Source organism: Corylus avellana, chromosome 8 (genome assembly GCF_965113065.1).
Source record: "Corylus avellana chromosome 8, dhCorAvel1.hap1.2, whole genome shotgun sequence".
Taxonomy (NCBI): domain Eukaryota; kingdom Viridiplantae; phylum Streptophyta; class Magnoliopsida; order Fagales; family Betulaceae; genus Corylus; species Corylus avellana.
Genome location: NC_142497.1, coordinates 5,040,014 through 5,067,493, shown reverse-complemented (window position 1 = coordinate 5,067,493; position 27,480 = coordinate 5,040,014). Strand labels below are relative to the sequence as shown.

At 33.9% G+C, this 27,480-nt stretch overlaps 2 protein-coding genes across 2 annotated transcripts; one reads left to right on the top strand and one right to left on the bottom strand.

The window, feature by feature from the left end:
- Positions 1-1,078: 1,078 nt before the first annotated feature.
- LOC132164471 (putative sodium/metabolite cotransporter BASS4, chloroplastic) lies at positions 1,079-11,656 on the top strand. Its single transcript, XM_059574988.2, has 14 exons — positions 1,079-1,524; positions 2,548-2,653; positions 3,379-3,486; positions 3,564-3,631; positions 4,729-4,807; positions 4,886-4,944; positions 5,066-5,134; positions 6,796-6,909; positions 8,842-8,863; positions 9,186-9,253; positions 10,069-10,154; positions 10,394-10,523; positions 11,106-11,207; positions 11,328-11,656. The coding sequence occupies exons 1-14, from the start codon at positions 1,342-1,344 to the stop codon at positions 11,400-11,402; spliced, it is 1,269 nt and encodes a 422-aa protein (XP_059430971.2). The 5' UTR covers positions 1,079-1,341; the 3' UTR covers positions 11,403-11,656.
- Positions 11,657-23,846: 12,190 nt separating this feature from the next.
- On the bottom strand, positions 23,847-24,953 carry ATC (centroradiali). Its single transcript, XM_059574871.2, has 4 exons — positions 24,715-24,953; positions 24,565-24,626; positions 24,237-24,277; positions 23,847-24,112 (listed from the first exon to the last, which is right to left on the bottom strand). Exons 1-4 carry the CDS (start codon positions 24,913-24,915, stop codon positions 23,892-23,894), a joined length of 525 nt encoding a protein of 174 aa, XP_059430854.1. The 5' UTR covers positions 24,916-24,953; the 3' UTR covers positions 23,847-23,891.
- Positions 24,954-27,480: the final 2,527 nt, after the last annotated feature.

Sequence of the window (27,480 nt, the reverse complement as noted above, 5' to 3'; positions counted from 1 at the left end):
TCTTCTATTAGACAAAATTTGATAGAAATCTGGACAAATTTGCTTGATTTAAAATTTTAAACCAATTGTGAAAAAAAAGGAAAAAAAAAAAGAAAAAAAAAGAAAGTGTTATGCCAAAATAGGGAAATGCTAGGTGTTCTAGTGTTCTCGTGATGTCCTCTTAACTGTGATGTGGCTTTTAAAATCACCGTTAAATTTGAGATTATCATTATTGACTTTTAATCTATTTGTAATTTTCAAAACCATATCATAGTTGAGAGAATACCCGGAGAACACTAAGCATTTCCTGCCAAAATATCCAATTTTTTAAAGACCCGGTTACCAGTTCGGATAATCGGTAACCTGCTGTTATTACATAACCGGTAGCCGGTTTCAATTCTAGTTTTTAAAATTGATGAATTGGTTATCTCAGTTTCAATTAACGGTTTTAGCCAATAACCATTAACCAGATCGGATTCACACCCTACTCTAAGTGGCTTTTGACGCAGGACGGAAAGGGAACAATTGAAAAATATATAAAAAATAACAGAAAGTAAGATAAACCACTTTGATCAGAGTCTCACCAGTCAACAATGAGGTTTTGGTAGAGTCTTACTACCAAGAAGAAGAGGGCAATCGTGCTTCCAAGAAAACATCTTTTTTCATTAATTATAATCTGATCTCCATAAGAATATAAAGAGCATTTAAATAGACACGGTAAAATAAACCCTAAACCTAATTTGACTGAGTTTTGGTTAAGCCCATTATCTAATTATAAAATATTACTAACCTTAGATTAAATGACTTTGGGCTAAGCCCATTACAATACTCTTAAATATAGATAAAACACCTGTCTAATTATAAATAACCTAATTAACTAATAAGAACCAAATAAAATTAAAATAACAACTTATTTATTTTTACTTCTTCATCAGCTTTGCTTCCAAGTGGTGAAGAGATGGAAGAACATAGATTACTCTAAGCACAGTTAAGTGGACAGGATAATTCAATTGCTATCACCAATTATTAATATTAATAAAATTGAGAATTTTCATTTCATCGGAGATTTTTTGAGATCGTCAAACCACCGTCACTTGTGTGTGTGAGTTGCTTTTTCCACAATTGCAGGCACGAGTAGGATTGATGGCGATGGTAACAGTGATCTCCTGGATAAGCCCTGAAAAGGGAACCTTACAAAGGAGAAACATCCCAACATCCCTCCAATTCCAAACCTTTGGTTCCTCGTGGGTCACGTATCCCTTATTACCGAGTATGGAACACTGGGTATATATCCAAGAAATAATATAAAAAAGTCTCTGCCTTTTTGTTGATTCCTCAACTGCCACCGTTGAGCCACGTACTATGATGAAGCCAACAGCTATAAACAGACCATGTTTCAGACCACCATTGTTGCCCTTGTGTGTTCCTCGTCATAACCCATATTTTCTGGCAAGAAATGGTCTTTTCTCCGGTTTGTCTCTCGTTTCACTGCCGAATGCCAGGACGTTTTCATTTACTGTACGTGCCACTGAGAATTCCAATCAGGTCATCTTCTTGATTTCTACTATGTTGACATTTCATGATTGGTGTTTTACTTTTTTACTTTTAACAATAGCCAGAGATGACGTTCGTTGAGGTCCCCAAAATTTAATTTTTGGTAATTTGACTGGGAAAACAAAAATGTGTTTTAAGGAAAGTTTTCTTGATGAGTGTATGTAATAGAGCAATTTGTGGTGGGATATTGGGTGCAGAGTGCTTGATGGTTGTCTTCAATGAGCGGGAAGCTATTTCCCGCCAAGGGCGCCCACTTGTGTTTGAACATGTTGTCATTGTTGTGTAAGCCTGTATGGGTGGTGGAATAGCGCATTTGACAGAGCACAGTGATGTATACTGTTAGTGCACTTTCCTTCTAGAGTATTCTCTGTTGAAATAAAAAATATATTCTGTTAGTGCACAGTGATATGAATTCAAGAATGAAAACCAGTGATTTTTCCCCTAAAAAAATATTCTCTGTTGAAATAAACACAATCTAAGGCTTGCATATTTTCTCAACAGTTATGTATCAGAAAATGTCACAAGTTGCAAATTTTAGGAGAGCTTGTGACAAGATGTCCTTGTTGTAGCATTTTCTTTTAAAGATCGCTCATCTGCATGCATCCTTGCATGTTACAAGTCATATATTAACTAATTATCTATCTATGGGGCAGTAGTGTATACAACTACAGATTATAATACATCATAATCATGTAGGCATCTCTATTGGTTTGATCTCAAACTGAGAAACCAGATGCATAAACTAGGTTGAAGAAGGAAAAGTACTTGCGTAGCAGGATTAAAGTAAGCTTGGTGAAAAATGAATTGTATTTTCCATAATTATTGTTGAGGCTTTTTTGCCTTGTTGCAGGATGCATACATCTTTTTGAACGTATTTTTGTTCATTCTTATAGTTTGAAATCTTTTTAGTGTCCATAATTGAAATGTGTGCTTCTTAGGAATAATATTGTTTTGCACAATTGGCATGTCATGGCATGCTTGGCTTGAAGTGAAAAAGTATTACTTGCTTTACAGGGAAACTCAGATGGAAGTACTCACAAGAAGATTTTGAAATCAGCATATATGTCAACCTTAACAAAAGCATTCTTACATTTCACTTTGAGTAACTTTCTTCCTATAGGTAATATTGATCATTCTTGAGGGACTAATTTACTTATTTCTTCATTATTAACATTGTTAGTGGAAGGTGTTTTTTATGTGGTTTCTTGACATGAAGGTAGGTTGAATTTTACATGATCCTCATGTTAGTTAATTCATGAGTTTTGATGTTTCACTATCACACTTGATTGATGATAATGCTACTGTTGATTTTGACAAGAGCGTGCAAACCTACTCAAGAAAGCTTCGTTCCTTTTGGAAGTATGTTGTGAAACTTTACTCACCAGCTTTAGACTCTGTCATATTGGTGCTTGGCATGATTGAAATGAGTAACTTGCTGTCATGCATGGGGCTCAGGTTATGTTTGTGTATTGGGAATCACTTTAGTGTTTTATCTGAACGTGGCCTTGGTCGGTGTGCTTCAAATGCCTTTTGAATCTGAGTGGCTTTTCACGTTTAATTGATTGGATTGACGTAGTTGAACTCATATTTGGTTCTGCAAGTTCTTCAATATTATAGCAAACCTTTCACCGCCACCACCATGACTATCATCATTACTTGTCTTTACAAGCTCATGATTTGATATGCATCCTATTGTAAGTAATATGTTCTTTTAAAGCTTGAGTTTTTTTTTTTTTTTTTTCATTTAGCACTAAAAAATATGAGTTGAAGTTGCTGCAAATTAATCTTTTGGCATTGCATGTTCTTTCCTACTATGAATTACTAATCTTGTAACTCAAATTGTAGCTCTAATCAGTGGAGTAGTTTTGGGAATTGCAAATCCAACTCTTGGCTGCCTTGCTCACAAATATTCATTGTCAAAATTTAGTACTTCTGGAATTTTCTTTATCTCAGGTAGTTCTGTTCATCATGACTTGTATGTTGACATGTCTTTTTGTTAGCCTTTCCTAAACTCCTCTTGAATCGTATAGGACTGAAGTTACAAAGTGGGGAATTTCAAGCTGTTGCAAAAGCCTGGCCAGCTGGAATATTTGGGCTAGTATGACTTTCTATTTTTTATATGTTGTCTGTATGCTGAACTTCTCTCCTTTGATCATTTATCTTCTCCAAATATTTAGTGATGAGATGCTAGTATTGACTACATTTCTCTATTTCCTTCTCTTAGGAAGTTATTGATCAATAAGGAGAATTTTATGCCAATTATCCTTTGAAAATAATCTTAATTTGATCTTGATTCTTAAGAATTTGGGAAGTTCCTTCTCTTAGGGAGTTATTGCTCGTATTTCCTTCTCCTAGAACATGGATCATGAAATTATCAACAAAATTAAAGTATTGATATGAAATATTGTGAAATCTCTCTCTCTCTCTCTCTCTCTCTCTCTCTCTCTCTCTCTCTCTCTTCTGATTCTAGTTCTACTTTCTTGAGTAAGTGAAAGCATGACTAAGATATGTTTCTCTAAAATCAATGACATTTCAGACTTGCAGTTTTGATATATTAATAGAGTGCATTTGCTAGACACATTCAATAGTGGATAGTCAGGTTATCTTCTTGAGCACATGGCTTTCTAACTTCAATGCTTTCTTGCATTCTTTAAGTTACCAAACGTTTTCATGTACATTTGCTTCAGTTTGTAACTGTCTACATTGTGTTTCATTTAAGTACTTGAATTCAGGATATAAACTAATAGGATCTCTGGTTCTTGTATTCTTTGTAGTGTATGCGTAAAAGGACTTCCATAAATTTTATATCTTTTGGTATAAAAAGAATCCCAGCTTTCATTTTATGCCCCTTATAATGAGCTAAGGTTATGAAATACATTGCTCTGCAATTTTGTCTAGGTTCTGCAGATCTCCTATACATTTTAAATGCTTAAGGATATCTACTCAATTTATCAAAGCGAGATAGGTTCTACATAATTGATCACTTTTACCAACAACGCCCACCCCTCCCCCATTTAAAGAAAAGAAAAATCTGTCCATACATTCTCCTACCACAGAATAGCAATGTTGATACCTTGGTGCATATATGTTTGTTATAGAGACTAATCTTTTGAATGTGTATAGATCTGCAGTTTCCATAAAGCCTCTAAATGCTTTGTTGATAGAGTGCCTTAAGTGTTTTAGTTGATTGTCCAGGCTTCAATTCTGTTGCTTAGTCCCTTCTTCTCCATGCTGATTTTGCAAGTTCAGCTTGTGCCTCAGGAGTTTGTAACAGGCATGCAGGCTAAACACTTAAGCTGCAGTTTTTTTTTTTTTTTTGGCAAAGTTGCTGATTTGATGTTTCTTGAAACAGGATTGGCTATTTTTAGTTGTATGCCAACAACATTATCAAGTGGAGTTGCATTGACACAAGTACTCCATGAACTTTTTTTTTTCTTTCTTTTTTTTTTTTTTTTTTTTTTCTTTATCCAATAGTGCTTTCAGCAAGTATTATGCTATATGCTTAAGAAGGATAAATGTGGCATAATTGCAGCTTGTTGGTGGGAACTCTGCTCTTGCTCTTGCAATGACTGTGATATCCAATTTATTAGGCATTTTAACAGTAAGTTTAGACTTACCAGTACCAACTACTCTGTTTTACTCCACTTTTATACCTATACTAAATTATGCTATAATGGAGTAAACCTTTTCTTCTCTTCTTTGATGCCCATAATTTATATGGAAGAAGAGTGAACAAGTTTGATCATTCATTGAATTCAAGGCTGTTTTCTCTTCTGTTAGGCTATATTATTGTTTATTGTGCTATTATAATGGTTAAGTTTCAGTTCAATAAGGAATGACTTGTGTAATGTTTCATCAACTTTTGCACAAATAATGAGTGTACCGATCACTGATCAGATAGCAACACTTAATGGTTTTTATGCACAGAAGTTATGTAACACCTTAGACTAATAACTCCTATAAATTAATGTTTGGGCGCGCTACTGTTACTCTTGGCCTTTAAGTATATTATTTTATAAATATATAAACCATAAAACTGGAGTAGTTGTAAATTTAAAACTTTTCTATTACATGCATACAAATTTACCAGAGCTCTAAACCACTATAACATAATGTGAGCGTTTCATAACCTTCTAATCACACCCCTTGCATGACAATCTTCATACCTATCAATTTTACATAAAATAATATCATATTCCTTACGTTATACTCTACTATTGTTTAGCTCAAGCTCCTGAGTCGTTGTCGTTCCTGTCTTGCTGTCTGGTTCAATTCCTCTTTTATCTGTAAAGAAAATTTACAATTGGAAGGATGAGTTCACGGCTCAGTAAGCAAGTAAGTTGGTGCTAGTGTGTGACTGCGTTAACATTTCATAGCTTATTCATGAACATAAATAAAAAAACTTTATAGAAATCATTGCTCCAATTTCTGAAAAAATTTCTTAGTAAACACTTGAACATTTTGCTGAAAGCATAAAAAAAACATTTGACTAAACATTTCAACTTCAATGGTTGATTGGGAGGATCATTGCAAAGATTGAAATATTGAGGGGGACATTGCAAAAAGGATAGTAGTTAGAGGGGGTAAATGTAGTTAACCCTAAAAATAATTGCTACCATTCTCGCCGTTGATATTGTTATTGCCGAGCAGAAAGTTTTTTGCCTATACTTCCTTTTTCTTTTGTCAGTTTTATGCTTTATTCCATCATAGTTGATTTTTTTAAGCTCGTCTTGTAAGAGAAGCTTATTCATCTTTTATGTGATTTTATCGACACGCCACTAACATATATGTCTATTTACATGAGTTATCCTTCTAAGCAATAAAATATGCTGCAATAATTCATTGTTAATGTAATGGAATGGCTGCCATATTTTATAAGAGATGTTTACTATGAGTGTATCCATACCATTTTTTCTCTCCTGATCAATGCTGTGCTGATGTTATTACTCTAAGCATCATTCTGTTGCCAATATCTCGAGCAGATTTCAATGTTTTCAAATGGATAAAATTGCAACAGCAGCTCATACTTTTCTCCCGACCTTTGGTATTGTGCATTCATTGTTTTCCCTGCAAGAAGTTTGTATTTGGTCTTAGATGAACTCCCATGGAGTCTGCATGTCGAGGCTGCTTTCTTATGCAGGCATACGTAAGAATTGCTTAATCAGATATGCAGTAGTGTCTTTAATCTTTTTCTATTCATAATATTGTTGAGTGTTGTTTCGTCTTTTTCCTGGAATGGCTCATTGTTATCTGACAATGCAGGTGCCATTTTGGATCTCACAGTTTTTCGCTGATGGTTTTGGTGTACCCATTCCAGCAAGGGAGCTATTTTGGAGTCTAATTTTCACCCTTCTCATCCCTTTAGTTTTGGGAAAGGTCCCTTCCTTGCCTTTGTTTCAAGTTATTTTACCCGTAGTTTGAATTTTCCAGTTTGGCAGAAATAGTAAATAACAAAATCATCTCCTTATTGTTGCATAAAAGCCCTCTCTAACAGTCATAATCACAGCCTCCCCTTAAAGTTTTTACCTGATGCTTGTAAAATTACCAAAGGAGTGAAAGAAAAGAAGAAAATCTATATTTTCCACATTAAATCCGAACCATAAATATTATATGATTAATAAAAATCATAAACAAGTACAAATTAAAAAGAGGTTGTGGTTATTCATCAATTGAACCAATGTAGCTCCATTTTCTGTAGTCTTATAATTACTGATTTGCTGTCAGTTCGTAAGTGAAAGTATGTAGAACTGCAAAGTTTACTCACTAAGTACTGATGTCTCTGGAACCAATACTGTGACTGGCTAGAGAACTTATTCGCATCATGTAACTGTCAAGTCCGTAAACACTATCCTTTGTCCAATTTTTGTTAATTAAAGCCCCGTGTTGTATGGTGCTCATTTTGAAATATGAAAGTTATGTCCTTAGCTGAATCGAGATCTATGGTTGTTTCACATTTTTATCAAGAGAAGGGGACTAGCGAGACAGTATCTCTCTCTCTCTCTCTCTCTCTCCTTCCAGGGATAAATATGACCAATTTCCTTTGCTGTTAAATACAAACTAATGGTAGAAGAAATGGCCATAATTTGTTTACTGATATGTTCACCAGCTATGTTTATTAATTTATCCCTACCCTAACTTTTATTCATGCAATCACTTCGCCTTGAATTTAAATCTATATCATAGTGTCTCTCCATGGTAACACACTCAAATAAAGCCTTTGGACCAATCCATTTATATACCAAAAGTAAATATGCCTAACATTTCCTATGACCAATGGATTCCAGAATATATCAGCTCTCTAGTCTTAAGGATATTTTTCCAAGTCACTATTGGAAACTCTTTTACCTGAAAATTTATCATGGGGAAAAGGTTTACTATACACTAATGTTACCTACATATTATATGTGATTGTGATAAGCTTTTGATCTTGAAGGTACTATTAATTTAACCTTTAGCACCCGAAGTTATTTAAAACATCAAATTGTGTCTTGTACCGGATTCAGGTAAAATGCTAATGTGTAGAGTATTTGAATAATAAGACTGAAGTAGCAGGGCCAATTGATGCTGAATTTTCTCATACTAGTTCCACTGTGATAAAGCGATTACAGCTTATTGATAGATCTTGATTATCATTAAAAATCACATACAGAGGCAACCGTATTGGAACTTTTGAGGGTCATTCAGTTGATCAAAACATTTTAGTCTCTATGCTACGTGATCATGAATAACATATTACAGGTAAGCTAACCTTCCACTCAAATACCGGCTTATGAAATGGCGCTAATGTTTATCTGGTTTTCTGGTTTTTAACTTTTGATCAGATTAGGAAGCACCATGGGATTAATGTTATGTTTACCCAGGTTGCTGAAAGTATTCAGTAGCTGAAATGCACTCTACTTACAACTTTTAGATACCTTCCCATAATGAAAAACCATTATATGTCAGAAGGACAAGTCTTTTATAAAGAACAAATAATTGAATAGACCGTATAGTAAGGAAGCATCAATAGTCCAAATACTTCCTCCTATCTTTCCTGTATTTGTTTGTACCATGACTGCTACATGATCAGCAACAAACGTTGAATTGTATATCATCTATATCAAAAGTTAAGATCGGCATGTGTCCTACTTATGTACTCTACGAACGATCTTTGTTTCCTTAACTTTCTTATCTCTTTTATTTTTCTGGATTATGGTACTGCTAAAAGGTTATAGGCAATATTAGATGAATTGTTTAACTTCACCATTTTTATCATTTTCCTTGACCTTCCACAGTTTGCAGGATTTTTATGTGATTTTTCATTGACAGGTAGTACGGAATATGTTTAAAGGTAATACAATACCTCTATTGTTCTTCACTTATTTTTGTTTAACATTTATAATTTTTTCTGTGTACGAAAAGTTTAAGTTCCCCTTTTTACATCGTAAAAATCATGTCTATCTCATTATTGAAACTATACTATGCTAGTTCACTTTAGAAGACCTAGTCTGACTACAGTTAGTAGTAGTATAGATTAGTTAGATTCCTAGAACAGAAGAACAGCCTTTACTTTATATTATATGAGTTCTGGATAGCTGGGAAATTATTTCTTACATATTTTTGTTTTCCTACTTTCTTTTCCCACAAAATATCTTATTATGATTGGTTTATAGGTCTGGCAGCATACATTGATCAGAATCAAAGGATTTCCTCAATGATAAGTACAATCCTTCTTAGTCTTGTGAGTATTTGAGCTTACTTGAAGCGAGAAAACAGGGCATTTTCTAAGTTTTATGGTCATGGCAATAAATATTGATTATCCTTTTGTTATTTCTTTTTTGAAAAGTTATCCATTTTTTATCGTCGTTTGGAAATCTGAGTAAAAAGTACACGGAAGCTTCTCAAAGCATAGTAGCATTTAGTATATGCTGGTAAAAATATAAAACCAATGAGAAAGAAGTTAAAATGCTAGAAACAGTAATTACAAATTGTGGAAGAAGAAGTTGAGAAAGAGGTGTGATTGGCTTCAACATATCAATTAAATGCTTACTGCATGACAAATTTAGTCCCTACCAATTCGTCAAAGTCATTGGCTTTTGACTTATGAGCGTGCCTCCATGATACAATGATGCCTAGACTTAAGGTTATGTTTGCTTTTGCCACGCAATAACAAATGGCAAACACCCTCTATGGAAATCTGTCTGCTCAAATAGCAGTTGTCCTGTTCTTTGGGTGAATGATTTACCACCAAAGATTAGAAAAAGAAATACAACAGAAAGTTCTTTGAGGATAGAAAGTCAAGAAGAAGATAATGACTTTGAAGTCTTTAACAAGTCTCGATGAAGGCGATGGCTTTGGATGGTAAGCTTTGGGGTTTCTTTATCAATCAAAACTTGTTTGTTTGGAACCAGTGCACCTTTCATTGTTTATTTGTTCTGTTGCTTCTTCCTTCGTTCTCTTTTTATCTTGGTATTCCTTACTGGTTTTTTTCTACTGGAAGTATTTTTGTGAGTACGTTCATGATCCATTACTAATAACTTTTCTAACTTTTTCTAGACGCCATGGATGCAAGTAAGTAAATCAAGACCCTTGCTTTTAACGTTTATGCCGCAAGTATTTATTGAAGCCATTGGGATGGGAATGTGAGTTCTTCCTATATCAATTAGATGTTCTTTTTTATCTTGGCTCATTAAGAAAAAGAAAGAAAGAAAGGGTTTTGCACTGGTCTCTCTCTGTTTTGGCGTATTTGCATTATTACCTGTCTTTGCCAGATAGTTTTCCATTAAGTTCTTTTTAGTTAACAAAACAATCAAATTCTTTAGTTAAAGAAAAAAGAACTTGTGATCGTCTCACAAATATCATCATCTGCCTTTGTTTGCAGATTAGTGCATCTCACCTTACTGGGTTTTAACACCATTGCATTAAAGTGCATGTCAGCTGCTTTTGGTGGTACTGAATCCATTTTTGCAAAGAAAGAGAATTTCCGTGCTCTCTTAATAGTTTGTAGCCAGGTTAGTTTAGTAGTGGTGAATGATGTCACTCATTAGCTACATCTTATTGATCTCCATATTATCAGATGACTAACCATCAAGGCTGACCATTTGTGGAATCAAATTTGAAAGATAGAACCTAATTATGTTGGACTATATTGATACTCCTGCTTAACCATCCCATATCTGCAGTGACAACATAAGAAGGCTTTAATCCCATGTGGGATATCTTATATATTGTTATCTCCTTGAATGAATTTCTTTCACTTCATTTTGGATGTGATAGACAATGAAAATGTCCAACAAAAGATGGTTGTTCCATTCTCTCTTTTTGGTAGCCAATGTAAATTGCATTTCTATTCCTATATTTCTGTTCTCGGGAGAGAATGCAATGATAGATCTTTCAAGGACCATGAGCATAAAGCTGCATTTTTTAACTCTTTTTGTGCTCAGCTTTCATGATTTTCTTTTCTTTTCTTCTTCCTATGTACCCAAGTTGCGCCCTTCGCTTTTTAATAATATTTCGATTACTTGTAAAAAAAAAAAGAATCAGAGTTTTTTGAAATGAAAATTAGCTTTTAACAAGTTCACCTCATTATGTAGAAAGCCCTGCTTATCGTTGTAGCTGTGGTGGAGCAGCTCAGTGGTACACTAGGTGAATCAGGGCTGCTAGTTCTTCCTTGTGTTGCTGCACATATTAACCAGGTTCTTGTCATCTCACTCTTTTCCTTCTCAATTGTTTTTCCTTATTTTCTGTTTTTTCTCTCTTGGTTAGAGCTAGTTTTAGAAGGAACATTTTCAGCTTACACTAAATTATTGGTGCAGGTCATCATCGATTCACTATTGGTAAACTTTTGGCTCCAGAAAGATAAGTCATACGACAAAAATTTTGAAGCATGACCCTCCTTGATTTGAGAAAACAAAAAAAAAAAAAAACACCCTAAAGTTGCATGGTAATTGCTTCATCCATGACAAAAGATAGGGTTTATTTTAATGACCAAGTTCAGCAACTGTGAGCCTGTTGAGGGCCTCTTGAAATGAGATTTGTATGGATTGGAATGATGACTGTAAATGTTGTAGTTATATTCTGAAATTGGAATGATAAAAATGGATGTACGGATGAATGCTAGAATTTTGTTTTTGTTCCTCACCAAAAGGTATTCCTTTTGCTATAATTTAATAAAGAAAAAATGTATTTAAAAGTGTAAATTAGAATTGTATTACAAAAGGATTTTAGAAAATTTGGTTACGGTATAATTCCATTCACAATTATATTGCTCCACACCAAACAAAAGAATACATATTCAGTACGAGAGCTCATTTTATCAAGATGTGGTGTAAAATTTCTTTTATAGCCTTCAATAAAAATTTGATACATCAGGTAAAAACACAATGAAGATGAAAACAATGTATCTTTAATTCAAATCAATCTCATGAACTTTGCTATTCATTATAACCTAACGGCTAACGCCCATCACTCATCACAGAACCTTTTCCCCCCAACTCATGTTCGAGCCCTCAACACTGGAATCTCTAAAACTGACTAAGACGGTGACTCCGGTGATTTTATCAGTAAATATTTTGTCAATGAGGTTTTTTGTCAAGTGAATGAAAATTATTTGGTGTGAAATATTATATTATTTTTTGTGTTTCAAGTTGAGTTGTAAACTTTTTACTGAAGGGTGCAAAACACTGAATTTATATCATGACCTAATTGAAAGGATTCTCATTCTCATGTTATAGCCAAACTAAGGAATACAATAGTTGTTCGATTGCAACTTCTCTCATTCCCAATAATAGTTATTTTTCTTTTTCAATGAAATAGTTATCCTACGTAATAAATATACTCTAAAGGTTAAAAATGTTTGGATTAACAAAAAAAAAGAAAAAAAAAAAAGAAAAAGAAAAGTTAAAAATATTAAAGATTATAGCTAGCTGAGACTAAGTCGGCCGTACTATTAGAAGGTACTTAACCCGAGGTACCAGGGCTAGCCCAATTTATTGGAGAGTCTTAGGCAAAACTTTAAAATTGGACCTTATTTTTTTAATATTTAAATATTAATTAAATAATATTTATTTAATATTGCAGGAGATCTTTACCTAATAAGCACCCATTCCGCACTTAGTGATTTTTGTTTGAGACTAAAATTACCATTTTGCTCTTATTCTTTGTTCTTTATACTTAAATTAAGCAGGCTTATTTTTGTCTTTCAGCATTTTCGTAGATTGCAAAATAACCATTTTAACATTTTTGAAATGTGAAAAGTTGAACATTTTAACCTTTTGTGAGGGGCTACATTTCTGCAAAATAATTACAACAGACAAGTCTGTGGGATTCTCAGATTTTTTTTTTTTTAGAGGGCCTCGATATTATAAACAAATAATATTATTTTTTAAAAAACATGTTGGCTGTTGAGGGCCTCGTGGCCGTTGTGCAGAAGGCCTCCATATTATAAAAAAATAATATTATTTTTTTAAAGCATGTTGAAGGCCTCAAGAAAGCATGTTGAGGTCTTGATATTATAAACAAATAATAATATTTTTCTTAAAGCATGTTGAGGGCCTTTATGCAAAAATTTGTTTGCCTCATTAAAAAATATTTTGAGCCTTAAAAAAATCTTTTTTGAGCCTTAGAAATTTGCGACTCTAGACGCCGGCCTAACTCGCCTAGCGGTTGAGCCGGCCCTGCGAGGTGCGTGCATTGCTAGGAATTTAGTCAATTTATTCAGCATCTACCTTATTGATCAGTACTTGTATATCTGACCAGAAAACAACAAAAGATCTGAAGGACACCAACCTTTCATTTGGATAGTGTTGAAGTACAATGTCCTAGGAAGCTTGGAAAATCTGGAACCATTATGAAGCATGGTGTAATTCCTTAAGTGTATCTCACCCCAAAATGATGTCTAATTGTCTTCTTGCTCTACGCATATTATATCATCAAGACTTGTGAGTAACACATAAAATATTACAAAATACAAATAATTATGAGAGAGATTTTAAAAGCAGTATATATATATATATATATATATATATATATATATATATATATATATATATATGAAGGTGGCGATTTTGTCCTCCAGGTACATATATATTTATAGGTTGGGACGGGTGCATGACTATCAATCAGGAATACGATTCGAAATGATAGAATGAGATTTGGCTTACATGTTGTTATTAAAATAACAGCATGTATGCTGTAGTTTAATTAACGGTCAAGATTAAATTTCTCAAAATCTCTTTTCATTTTCTCTCTCCTATTAAATGCTTCTAAAAGTAAGTTAACTTTAAAATTCAATCTTGACCGTTGATTAAACTACAACATACATGCTGTTAATAACCGCATGTAAGACAAGTCCGAATGAGATCTGGCTTACATGAATGGAAAGAATAGAAAGAGGGCACAACGTGCGAGATTACAAAGGAATAACAAGCATACTTACTTTCGGAGATTTGTACCCCTATTAATGAGAGAGGACGTTTGAAAATGGCTCTGAATGCTTGACAAGTGGCAGTTAATGGGCCACCAGTTGGGCCTTGGAGGCCCATGAGTACATAGTATGTTCATTGTCAAACCGTGAGATGTCATTCCACCTAAAACCAATTGGTGCTAAGGAAGACAAACATAAGTATTTTATGGACCTCGATATTGCGCCTAGTAAGCCTATTTTTATAGCAGTCTTAAGGAGTTGTAGCATTGCGTCCTCGATCACAATGACGCTTTCACGACTCGATTCCATGGCTTACTAGCTCTAGTACCATTTGTCGGACTGTGGACTGTCATTCTACCTAAAACCAATTGGTGTTAAGGGATGCAAATTTAAATATTTTATGGACCTCAACGTCGTGCCTTAATAATATTAAACTTATGTTATATTTTTAATAATAAACTTAATAATGTTATATTTTAAATAATATTTAAAGGTAGTGTACAGAATCTTCTTTTGGGCAAATGACAAACTGAATCAGTACTGAATCTTATATATATATATATATATGCTGGTGCTTCCGCTAATGATGTCTTATAGTAAGGATTTGGAAGGGAATATATATTTCTGTTTACTGGCCCATGCCAGTATCCTGGGGTCTTTGGAAGTGGATAAGAAACTGAAATTTGGTAAGAGAAAAATTGTCATCAAGCAATGCCGAGGCACCACGTCAATATATATATATCTGATTACATTTTGTCGTTGAGAGATTTGCTGACACTTTCTCAACTTCCTCATTGTGTCTTCATGTGCATGCGTGTGTTTTTTTGCGGGCCTAGCTCTTGGCTCTTGCTGCTTGTTTCTGCACGTGTACATGTTCTGATGATCATTTGCACTCGAGCCGCCTGTGAGGAGTAGAACAAGGCGGGCCCCGGAAGAGGGATACGACAGTTTACTGTATGTTTTTTTGTGCTCTCTCTCTCTCTTTCTCATTGGATGACAAGTTTTTACGAGAATTGGGTTTACAATAAGATCAAATGTATTTGTTTTACTGTCACAGTTGGAGTAAACATAAATCCACTTATAATATCCATGAAGATTAAATTGCTACATGTACTATTATGAGGTTTGTGTCTTACATTAAGAAAGTATAAAGAATAAGAGTGGTTAATATAACTAAGTAGACCTAAGCCCATTAACTCAAGCTTTTAGACTAGAAGTGGAGTCCTAATATATATATATATATATATATATACTCTTGTTTGACTCATCTTGGAGTTCCCCAACAATTAGTATCAGAGCCCATGATTAGCTTCCACTGCTGTTGATACGAGTGTCTTGGTTTGACTCCAATAATGAGGGGAGATTTCTAGTATATGTACTTGTGAGGTTTGTGTCCCACATTGAGAAAGTACAAAGAATAAGAGTAATTAATATATATACTCAAGTTTTTTGACGAGAAGTAATATTCTAATATGTATATTAATTTACTCTTATTTGACTCTCCTTAGTGCTTGTCTCCCTATCACTACGTATTGATGAAAATTTGCGAAATATGGTGACAAAATCATTATCTATACAAAAGATTAAAACTTTTAGAAGAAAAATGAACTTGGTGAAGTTCCACATAATGGGGATCGAGAGAGAAAGATTTGTTGGGTGGTTCCTCATGGAAACAAGCCAAGTGTACAAGAGAACAAATGGGCTAGCCTTTGTTTTATTCCAAAAAGTAAGACGCATTGGCTTTTTAAGACTAAAAACAAGAAAGAAAAAGCAACCAGAAACACGACAAGAGAGAGAGATATCAATCTGGAGAGTAACGCCGGATTGAGAGAGAAAAGAGAGAAAAATTGGAGCTTTTTTCGCATACTTATTTCCATCATGTAATGGAGTGTTGCTTATGGTTCGATTTTGATGAGATTTTAGCATGTTGTTTATAATGATGAGAGTTTTGTAATAACTGGTGTCGATCGTTTGAATTTCTCTCTAGTTGCTTAGTTGCTCTTACCTATTGGAGTGACGAATTTACTTTAAAATGTTGTTCGTGACGATTCGAGCTTTATATTAACTAGTGTCGATTGTTAGATTTTCTCTCTTATTGCTCGGTTGCTCATACCTACTAAGAGTTCTTTTTCTTTGTCATTCTTATTGAAATGCACTATAGGAGTGACAAATTTACATTAGTATGTTGTTCATGACGATGAGAGCTTTGTATTAACTGTGTCGATTGTTGGATATTCTCTCTAATTACTTAGTTGTTCATACCCATTTAATGATATCTTTGTTTGTTTTTCTTGTTGAAATGCACTCTTGGAGTGACAAATAAGAGAGAGAGAGAGAATTCGGCAGCAATTTTGATCATATTTAACGCTCAATCAGGAGGTCTCTTGGGGGACTATGCTTCAACTTTCAAGCATATACTATTAACCACCAAATTTCAATAAACTCAGTTTGGTTTGAACTTGTCCATTTAGAAAGTTTTCAACCAATCATATATCACCACATCACACCAATGGGTCCCTCACAGCTAGTCAATTACAAAGTGCCACATGCTAGATATAGTTTGGTGCACAACTAATATGATCCCAAGTTTCATAACTGGATGCGGAAAAAAAAAGTGAAAAATAGAATGGCCACTCATACGCTGAAACGTTTTTAGACCTTTATTGAAGATATTATTGGGAATCCAATCATGTGTTGCCATGTTTGAGTGAAAATTAACACTTATACTATTACACTGCTATATTCTCTCAATCGGGGATTGTCTTCAATTAACAAAAGCATTGACTAAGGGAAATGTTTTTCTTACAAAAGAATCTGACAAAACTTTTATAAAGAATAATAATATGAAACTTCTTTTATCAACAAAAATATAATACACAAAAGTTTCCCCATCATAATATAATACAGAGCATCCGTCGCATCATTATTAAAAGTCTTCTATATGAGAGGGTCGAATTCCAGACCCATGTTTGATATCAGCGGAAGCCATGAAAGATTGGGAGGATCGATGGGATGGGTGGGTCAAAGAAAGGCTTTTTTTTTTTCTTTTTTTTTTAACAGATTAGTCTAATACAAATGTAAAAAAGAATTTCGTGAGATAAAAGTGAAAAACTTTGTTTGATAATGTGAAGAAAGAAGTTTAATTTTTTTTTGTTTGACAATTTTTTTACAAGTTTTTACCTTGAGTTGCTACCATAAGCTATCTTAGAATATATGGAAAATATATAATATTTTTCGTATATTTCATAATTATGCTAATATCAAATATTATCTATTTATGGGTTGATTGTAATCAAATATTAGGATTGTAATCAAATCAAGGGGACCTTTGTTTCCTTCCGCTTTCTCTCTTCTCTCTCTCATTCTTCCGCTCTTCAATATATTTAACAATATATTTAACATGGTATCAAAGTTATTTCAACATGGTATCAAAGCCACTTTTTTGTGGCCTTCAACGTCATTGACGTTTTCGGCTGTTCTCTCCAACAATCTCATTGTTTCGCTACATCTACCTGCCACGCTCCTGCATGCGTCACCACACACCGGTCATATTCGGTGCGCCGATCTAATAACCGCCCAAGTGGGCTCATTTTTTTTTTCTTTTTTTTTTTTTTTCTTTTTGCCCATCGTTAGCCCATTTTGAAGTTTGGCGCATTGTTAGCTTTGGCCCGTTGTCGGCCCCTTTTTGGATTTTGACCTGTCGTCGAACCCTTTTGAAGTTTGGCTCATTGTCAACCCTGACCCGTTGTCAACCCCTTTTGGAGTTTTGGCCCGTTGTTGACCCTTTTGTATCTGCATTCACCAGTTACCTACCGCCATCGCTGGCCGTCCCGCCAGCCTCTATCTCTTTCGACAGTCACCACCATCTATGGCTCGTTCCCGGCCTCCGCCACCGCCATTATCATTGTTTATGATTTCAAACTCAAGGTTCCAGAATATTCCACATTGAGTTTGAGGGGGGATGTTAGAATATATGGAAAATAAATAATATTTTCCGTATATTCCATAATTATGCTTATATCAAATATTCTCTATTTATGGGTTGATTGTAATCAAATATTGTAATTGTAATCAAATCAAAGAGATTTGATTACAATAATTGTATTTAGACATTACCCTATAAATAGAGACCTTTGTCCTGTAGACAAAATAACAAAGTTAATGAGCACAATATAGCCCTTAGGGGTATTCTTAGTGGTTGACGTAGATGTCTAACATCGAACCACCCGTAAGTTCTTCGTGTTCATTCTCTCTCTTGCTTCTGTTATTATTTCCGCATCATCATTATTTTAATATGGTATCAGAGCTATTTCAACAAGCTACTTTCTTTTCGGACCCTCGATCCCTCTGAGTCTATGACTACTACAGTATTAATCTTTCCTTCTACTAAGAGCACTCATAATGACTTATCTATTTTTTACTTTTATCTAAAATAGATAAGCAAAATACTAAAAAACCTTTTACATCAAATTATGCATCTCAAATGCAAAATACATGTAGTGGTGTACTGTTCACACATCCATCTCATTAATATACTATTTCTCTCTCCGCATCTCTCTTTTCCCAAAATTTTCTCCTACTAGTTCTCTTCCATATTTTTCTTTTCCCAAAATTTTCTCCTACTATTTCTCTCTCCACATTTTTTTCCCAAAAGTTAAAAAATAATGTTAGTTCTTGTGTTAGCTTGATTCAGTTCCAAAATGCAGATGCTACTGTTCACAGTCTCAAACACTAATATAGAATGCTCAAAATCCAATCTCCATCAATCATAATGTAGATTCATGTGTTATGAACGTCTCTGCAAAATTTCAGCTCAATCGGACCACAAACGCCCATTGATCGGAGCTGTTGATCAAGACTGGACAGCATGTCCAGAATGCTGTTTCACCCATTGCATGCCCTGTTTGGACAGGCCTTCCCCGGGTCCGGACCGCATTTCCAGAAACCTTATTTTTTCTCCGCAAGGCACTGTCCAGACAGCCCATTAACCTGTCCGGACACCCCATAAGTTTTAGGCCAAAAAACGTGATTTTAAGTGGGTTAAGTCTAGAATTTTGTCGGGGGTATATATACATCATTATAGAAGAGAGAGGCACGAATTTTTGCCCCCAAAGAATTCGTCGGAGGCTGTGCTAGAAGAGATCATATGTGGTGAGCGTTAAATTAAATCTCTTAGAGTTTTAGTTATTCCTTTGATAAGTCTACGGTTGAGAAGTCTATCAGAATGGTCCGGTAAAGGAGAATCACGTTGAAGAAGATTGTGAGCAAGGAGACGAGTTGTAGGCTTGTCGATCTTACAGAGCCAAGGTCTTGCAAAGGGTTGTAAGTGTTCCTAGTGTCTGTAATCTCTGGATAATCTTTTGATAGTGATTTCCTGGGTTTGGCTGTCCCAGAGAGGTTTTACTTTTAGATCGGTTTCTAAAAGGTTTCATCTTCATAGCCAAAATATCTATGTCTGCCTCTTTATTGCTTTATATATTTTGGGTGATTGAATTGTTTATTGCTTCATAGTATTAATTCCGCATAAATTGTGATAAACAAGTTTTTGGAGTCGGCATAGCGTTTTTCAAATAAGATCTTTAAGAAAAATACAATCCTTACAATTTTTTTTTTTTTTTTTTTAATGATATAGATAAAAAAATAGATAATGGGATATATGGATTCTTTTAAAATTCATTTGCTAAACTAGATAAAGTGGGTTTTTATTAACCATTTTACATAAAAATATACTTAAACCAATGTGAATGCTCTTAGTCCCAACTCCCAACAGCTACAGCAGTGAACTCATAAGTTTGATAACAAGATTTAGAGCAAAACATAGCATCGTGTAAGACAGTTCTTTGCAAAATATCAATGCAAATAATGAAAGGATAGAGTTTTCCTCCAAATTGGGTTTGAAGAATTTTTTCCAACCCAATCTATAAAAATGACATATGAGATGCATATGTTTTTTTAATAGAATGAACACAGTTAGAATAAATTTTACTAAAAATTCATGTGCATCTCACATGTTAATAAAAAAATGGACACGTGTCATTTTTATAAATTTGGTTGGAGAAAAACTCTGTCCATAATTAAATGCATTATACATATTATACATGATATAGCAAAATTGTAAAGTCATAACTCAACTCCATATAGTGTATCTGTGCCCTTAACCCCTTCACAGTAGAGTTTGAGCATCTTGAGCAACATAAGGTACAACATCAGTGTCTCAATGAAGTATAATAGCAGTCACCAACTAGCAATTCGACCTCAGTGGGCCACACTACCAATGATGTTATGCCGTTACCACCTTACGTACACGGCTGGATCAATAACTTGTCTGGCCCATTGGATCCAATTGGTAAAAACATAAACATAAAACTAGATCACTGGGTCATGCCCATATAATGCTAAGCCCATAATTAAAAGTCATATGTCATACGATGCAATTATTTCATTCTTTTACATGCATGCAATGATAAATACTTGCACGAAGTTTCATTCCTTTTGTAGCATTTAATGCATAAAATTTAGTTCATGCGCATTGTTATTTTTGTACAAGGTAGAGATAGAGCATGGATGTTTCATACATAAAGTATTATGCCATCAAAAGAAGATAGCAGTCTCCATGTGAGTTTTACTCAAATTAATCATATGGATTATCCTAAAACTAACTTGGAACTCTTTAACAATGTTCTCTACGAAAAATCCCTATGTTAGAAGGCTATACCGGAACAAAAACTTACCTTCGATACCAAAAATTGAAAAAAAATACGATGTTGGAACAAGGCATAATTGATCCCGTTAGGCCTAGGATCGAACCCAGCTGGGGTTGATAGTTCCTGTCAGCTTGGGATCAATCCTCAATGAGGCTGATTGGTCCTGAGTAGTTTGTGCTAGATCCCAACCAATCTTGAACACTCCGGTGTTAGGAAGATAAGCGGTCATAGAGTTTTTACCAAGAATATATTAATATACATATTTGAACATTACTTTAGTCCAAAAGCCTAAGTTAATGGGATTGGATCCACTTAGGTATATTAACTATTATTTTTCTTTATATTTTCTCAATGTGGGATTCAACACTCACAAGTGCACTAATTACAACAATCTTTCACTCACTTGTAATTATGTTCACATTGACCCAATTCACCCCTCACTTATGAGTCTTTTTACATTTTTAAGAGTATCCCGAGTCAAGAATTGTGAAAGTAGGCACAACTCCAAACCAGACGCGTCTAGACACCCGTCCCAGAAAACTAACCATGACTTTGATACTATTTGTTTGAGAGATAAGTGATTATAGAATTTTTACCAAAAGTACATTAATATACATATTTGAACATCACTCTAACCCAAAAGCTTAAGCTAATGGGCTTGGGTTATCTTAAGTATACTAATTACTTTTTTTTTGTTCCCATTAATGTAAAACTCAACATTCACAAGTATACTCACACCATCCTAATCTTGTATTTTTCCCTCTTTCTTTTTAGTACGTTTCTGTCCTAATAGTACTCATCATCTCTAGCTAGCTAGCTATATATATATCTCTTCCTAGTACAACCATTAGGAGTAAAATTGAAGAATTGTTAAGTACGAGAGTTAGAAATCGACAAAAGAAATGTAACAAAAGGTGTTTTTAAAATTTTTTTTTTTTTTTTAAGTACTGCAAAGGAGTTAAATGCACTGTATGCTCTTTGACCAACATCACCCATTTCAATATTTTCATGAATTTCCGAACTGTACTTTTTATATATGTATTAGTGCTTCATTTGTACAAATCACACAAAGCTAGCTAAAAGTAAAAAGTAAATAATAATAATAATAATTTGCAGGTTTGCATCGTATCTAGATGAAGAGGATTCTCATGAATAGCAATGACAGTGAGAACAAAAAACATGTTCAGTGTTGTAAGCAGGAGGTACTCTTTTGTTTATGTATAGTATGTCCGTCCTCTCCGTTCGGACCGTCGGGAAATCCAACACCTGCACATCCTCTTTTGAAGGGTCAATTACATAGCCTGCCTCTCCATGATTGACACATTGTTATCTCATCACCCAAATAGTGCACCAGTACTCGCTACCAAACAAATCAAACATAATTGCGCAGCTGCCTAAATATATGCATGATTCAATTTTTTTCTTCTTTTTTAATTTCTAACATATGAATAAACTGACCAGAAAATAGAATAAAAGCCTAATATAGATCGAGAATATAAAATATTCTAGCATTTTCGATTGAGTAAACAAGAGAGGATTGACCAAAAGAGAAATTTTTTTTTTTTTTAATTTTTTTTATTTGGAGGGGGAAAACAACAGATTTGGAGGCAAGAAAATGACACTTATCGAGCGTAGTTGGGTGGCCACGATGTGCGTACTGAAAATATCATTTCGTATTGGGGTCTCATATACAATTCTAACATATATTATGTATTTTTTTTATTGCACACTTTACGATAATATTGCCCCAAATACAAGTTATAATCACGTTGTTTCTTGCCATTCTTGCTCTAATCTTCGATGTCAAGATCTTCCCGCACAACTAATTCAGTATTTGACAATTAAGCATCAGTCGTAACTCTTGCATAAATATAGTACTACATAAGTTAGGGAAAACTTCACTGAAGACTCTCGAACTTCTACATGTTTTGAAATATCCCTCTTAAACTTCAAAATCTCTCAATTTAGTCCTCTAAACTTTCAATTGCTCTCAATTTGGACCATTCCGTTAATTTCAATTGCTTTCAAAACGGATGGAAGTTCGGGGGTCTTCAGTGAAGTTTTCCTTATAAGTTACATACATATAATACTATGTATGCACAACGACCTAGGGAAAAATATTAATCACATTTGCACTATCATCCCCAAATTTGGTACATTTGACTAAGAATCCATTAATGTGTCATGTCAACACCAATCATATTTGGACACATGTCACTTACATTAAAAATTAAAAAAAAAATGAAAAAAGCAAAAATAAAATACATATATACAAAAAAAAATTTTAAAAAAATTCAAAAAAAAAAAAAAAAGGAGGGGGTGGTTGAGCCCCAATTTGGCTAAATGGGGGACCCTCTCAGTTTTTCTTCTGGTATATATATATATATATATATATATATATATATATATATATAATGTAAGTGACTCATGTCACAACATGATTGGTGCTTATGTGATGATTAACATACTCTTTAGGTAATTTTTAGTGACAATGATTTTTTTTTTCTTGCTTATCTTATGAAGTGTTTAGTCACTTTTAAGCTTTAAAAAACCTATTTGTCAAAACTCCAAATCACATTGACCAATTTAATATTTATTTCTTTAATTTTTATTGCTAAAAGTGACTTGCACAATGAAAATGGTGTGGTTGCTAAAAGTATTTTTGTTGTAGTTGATATTGTTAAGTGTTTAAGATGGAGGACTACTTCTAGTATTCTAAAAGTGTGTGGAATTAAAAAACAGGCCATCCAAAAGCCATTGTGAAGCAAAATGGAAATTGAATGGTTGCCCATTGTAGGTATATATGAGGTCTTTGATGCCTAAGCTACATATATCTCTAGCTGTCAAGATAAAATCACCCAAAGCTATGAGAGCTACGAAATTCTATCAATTATGCACTAGAGTCTAGCTAGACCTATTTAAATTTTGCAACAAAACCTGCACCATCGAAAGCACTTCTTTTCTTCTTTAGTTAATTTTTTTTTATTTAATTTTATCACTTTAATTATATTCCAAGTACGCTAGAGAGCATAGTTACACAATGCAATAAAGCCTAGTATTTGATCGGCCAACCATAGAATAATACTAGAAAAAGCAATACAGTAAAGACTAAAGAGCTGCTGTTTCTACTAGGTTTTTCTAGTCAGTCTTTGAACGAACACCCTCTTGGTCTTATTCAAACAAAAACCATCATTAGCTAACAAATACTGTGCTCCAGGCAGGCTTGCTGGTTTTTTTTTTTGTACTAGTTTTCAACGTCTTCTTGCAGCTGTTTCCCTTTGGGCATTGAAGAACACGGCAGCCACGGGAAGGCCAAGTTCATTTTCTTCTGCAAATTTTCTGGTGTTAAAAAGATCCCTTGGAGGAGGGATAGTGATCCCTGTCTGCCTGCGCTTCTGCTTGAATAGGAGGAACACAAACCTGTGAATCCCTATGTTTGGCCTTGGCATTTCATAGTTCACCACCTCCCTTCCTGTTTGAAAGAAAACTGAATTTAATAATTTAATTTATATTTTAATACTCTTCTTCATGAATGAGCTAAAACAGCTCAATATATAAAATATTTAATTTAAATAAAAGGTGAACGACAAAATTACCAAAAGTAGCGTTTGTTGTGCCCGGGATATCTGTCACTATCCTGAAAGATGTATAGAGTTACAAAATAGTCGAAAGAAAGCAAGAAATATTAGTTTGGTTTACTAAAACAAAAAATCAGAAATATATATAAAATCTTTCAGTAATTTATGCATACATGATACACCGGCGGCCCCATGCAACATATTATGTTTGTTGCCAGAACAAGAAACATATATAGTTTGTGGTTACTGTTGATTAATTGGTTGGCCTTGTTTTTGCTTTTTAAGGTTCTTTTTCTTTTCATTAAAAAAAACCACCGGTGGGAGATGTTTTCTAGGTTAATAATACCAGTGTAAGTGCTCCCGCAGGTATGGATCACTAGGACCAGGAACATCTGGGTCTGTCATGATCTGCAATATGAAACAAAGATTCAATCATGGAAGAAGATGTTATAGAGATAAAGGAAAAAAGATGGGGTGTATATATATATATATATACCAGTGTGAAAAATGATCTCATATCACCACCATGGACATCAACCTTAGGTTTCATGGTTACTGCAGAAGGAAAAAGCTCATGACCATTATATACTTGCTTGTTGCAGTTGTAAGTCACAGTCATTTTCACAGTTGGAGAGAAAGATTCTACAACATCTCCGATCACTCTCCCAACGACAAGAGGATCTGACATCTTTGCCATGAAAGAAAAGGGAGAGAGTGGTGAGATGCAATAATAAACTAGAGAGCTTTTCTTTTAAAACTTTCTTGTGGGGCTTTCGTATGGTAACCTCGTATTTATAATGTTGAGAACCGATCCTCAAGCTACGTACCAATAGAATATAAAACTAAATAATAAATTCATCTATTCCTATCCGTTTTAAGCTTTTAAGACAAGTGGTAATTTAATATGGAGACATGCTATACATCATTCTCTCAACCATGTTTCAACCATTTCTTTTTGCAAATCTAATGGATCAATCATTGAATTTGTGGACTCATATGAGTTCCACAAAAATTCAATAGTAGATTCACTCATTCACTATACGGAGATGGTTAAAAGATGGTTGAGAGAATGATTTTTATAATTTATCTTTAAGAGATTTTTATCATTTCTCTTTAATATGCATGGTATCAAAATTAAATGTTATGAGTTCGAATCATGACCTCACAATTCAATCTTTATTTTCAATTAAATATTCTACATGCTGGACGTAACCTATTATTAAAAGACAGTTTGAGCCCACACGTACATACGTCTATAAGATATTATAACAGATCTCCTGAGTTCGAGATCTCTTATTCACCTTTCATTTTAATTAAATATTCAACACATTGAGCCTTCCCTTAGCTATCAAGGGTAGGCCTTTTTTTTCTTTTTCTTTAATTTTTTCTTTTTTCTTTCGGAGTGTGGAAGTGTAAGGTTGCAAACACCATAGTGTTTGAATATATATATATATATTAGTATAAATTAAGGTTATGTATCACTCAAAGATTTTAGCATAATTGGCTAATAACAATTAAGATTATACAAATTAAGGGGAAACCTAAAATATGAATGAGTTACTTAAAAAGCACTCACTACAAGCATTACCAAACCAGCCTTAAGTCTTTAGTCTGAAATTTGTTTAGAAAAAGAATCAGTTTTCTTTTTCTTACTTTATTAATAATAATGATCCTTGTTAAAAAAAAATTCCAATGCTGTTACGACCTAAACTTCTAGTTTCGTCACTCGAGAATAACTAGTTAATTCAATTAGTTACAATGTGAAAGAAAAACACATTATATTAAGGAAAAAAAGAAAAGAAAAAACTCAATCTAATGAAGCAAAGCTATCTCAGCAGAAGTTCATTGACAGATGTCAAGTCATCACATCAGGGGCAAGAGTTTAAGATTGAAATAATTCAAAATGTACCAATTGAAGGCAAATATATACATTAATTGGACTGAAAATGATATATATATATATATATATATATATATATATATATATATCCGAAAAGAAATTAAAATTAAATCTAGTGCATGCGCATGCACTCCATCTTCAAGAGGTTTTGACCTAAAACTTAGAGCATGGGATCCATTCTATCATTCTATGGCACATGATCATGTCTCATCGATCTAGTCATCTATATATGTGTACAGGGAAATAAATATATATAATTAGTTATAAATAAAATCCGATTAAGCTCATAAAAAAAAAAAAAACCATTGTTTTTAATCATTAATAATCACGTCAACAGAAACATTCAACTGATCAATATACACACACACACATATATATATATATATATATATATATATATATATATAATTTAAAAAAAAAAAAAGAAAAAAAAAAGGAAAAGAAAACCTCGAGAATACGGATTCTTTCAGTAACTTTTATTAGTTGTAATAACAGTCCCCTGGCCTGCGTCATTCTGCAGAGCATGCATTACAAGTTGTCATTACACGGTTAATAACCTTTGCAAAAAGAGAGAAATTTAGGGTCAGTTTTGAAAAACAAAAGAACAAAGAAAAGATGGATTTGATGTGTACAGTTGATTGAGTTACTGCACCTCTCTCTCTCTCTCACTCTCTCTCTAGGTACATTATGTGTCGAAATTATATATGGCTAAACTACAAAGAGTGACTTCTTCGAATCTGAGGGAAAAAGGTAAACAAAAAGTGACTTGAAAAAGGAGAGTTCAACTCAAAGGAGGTTCTCCCTCTCCCCCCCTCTCTCTCTCTCTTGCATGTGATGCCTATGTGCTGTTCCCATAGCTGGAAAAAGGATGAACTTTCATATGGGGTTCTCATTTTCTGGGCTTTTTTTCAATTAAAGAACAGATACAAGCTAAAAGAAGTGGCAATCCCTTTAGTATTTAAGGTAAAAAAGGGATAAATTCCTGAGATGGGTGTTGCTAGAACCTACCTATATCTGATGAATTGTTACTATTTTTATAGATACCATAAGAAAGAAAGGAACTCCACCACCAAAAATGCCACAAGCACACACTGCTAGTGGTGTCAGTTTGGTCGTCATTTCTATTCTTCAATTGGAATTGGGAGAGAGTGGGTTTCTATATTTGAATGAGGGCCATATTCGGCTCTGGATAGTATGTGATAATCTAAACTAAGACTCAATTATTATTATTTTCCGTCTTAAGCATCTCTTTTTCCTGCTGTTCAGGCATTAATATTTCACTTTTCCAGTTTTTCTGCCACAAAACTTCATATATTTAAAGGCAGTCCATTGATCTTTTATGCCCCCGGCCACCTCGCATAA

What these genes read in the sequence shown, in the direction of transcription:
- LOC132164471 (XM_059574988.2), top strand. Translation starts at nt 1,342, where the DNA reads ATGATGAAGCCAACAGCTATAAACAGACCATGTTTCAGACCACCATTG. An exon ending in TCCCTTTAGTTTTGGGAAAG is followed by an intron (nt 6,910 to 8,841) that starts GTCCCTTCCTTG and finishes TTTCATTGACAG; the next exon opens with GTAGTACGGAATATGTTTAA. An exon ending in TTGCTGCACATATTAACCAG is followed by an intron (nt 11,208 to 11,327) that starts GTTCTTGTCATC and finishes TTATTGGTGCAG; the next exon opens with GTCATCATCGATTCACTATT.
- ATC (XM_059574871.2), bottom strand. Translation starts at nt 24,915, where the DNA reads ATGGCAAAGATGTCAGATCCTCTTGTCGTTGGGAGAGTGATCGGAGAT. An exon ending in TGAGATCATTTTTCACACTG is followed by an intron (nt 24,627 to 24,714) that starts GTATATATATAT and finishes TTCATATTGCAG; the next exon opens with ATCATGACAGACCCAGATGT. An exon ending in CTGCGGGAGCACTTACACTG is followed by an intron (nt 24,278 to 24,564) that starts GTATTATTAACC and finishes TACATCTTTCAG; the next exon opens with GATAGTGACAGATATCCCGG.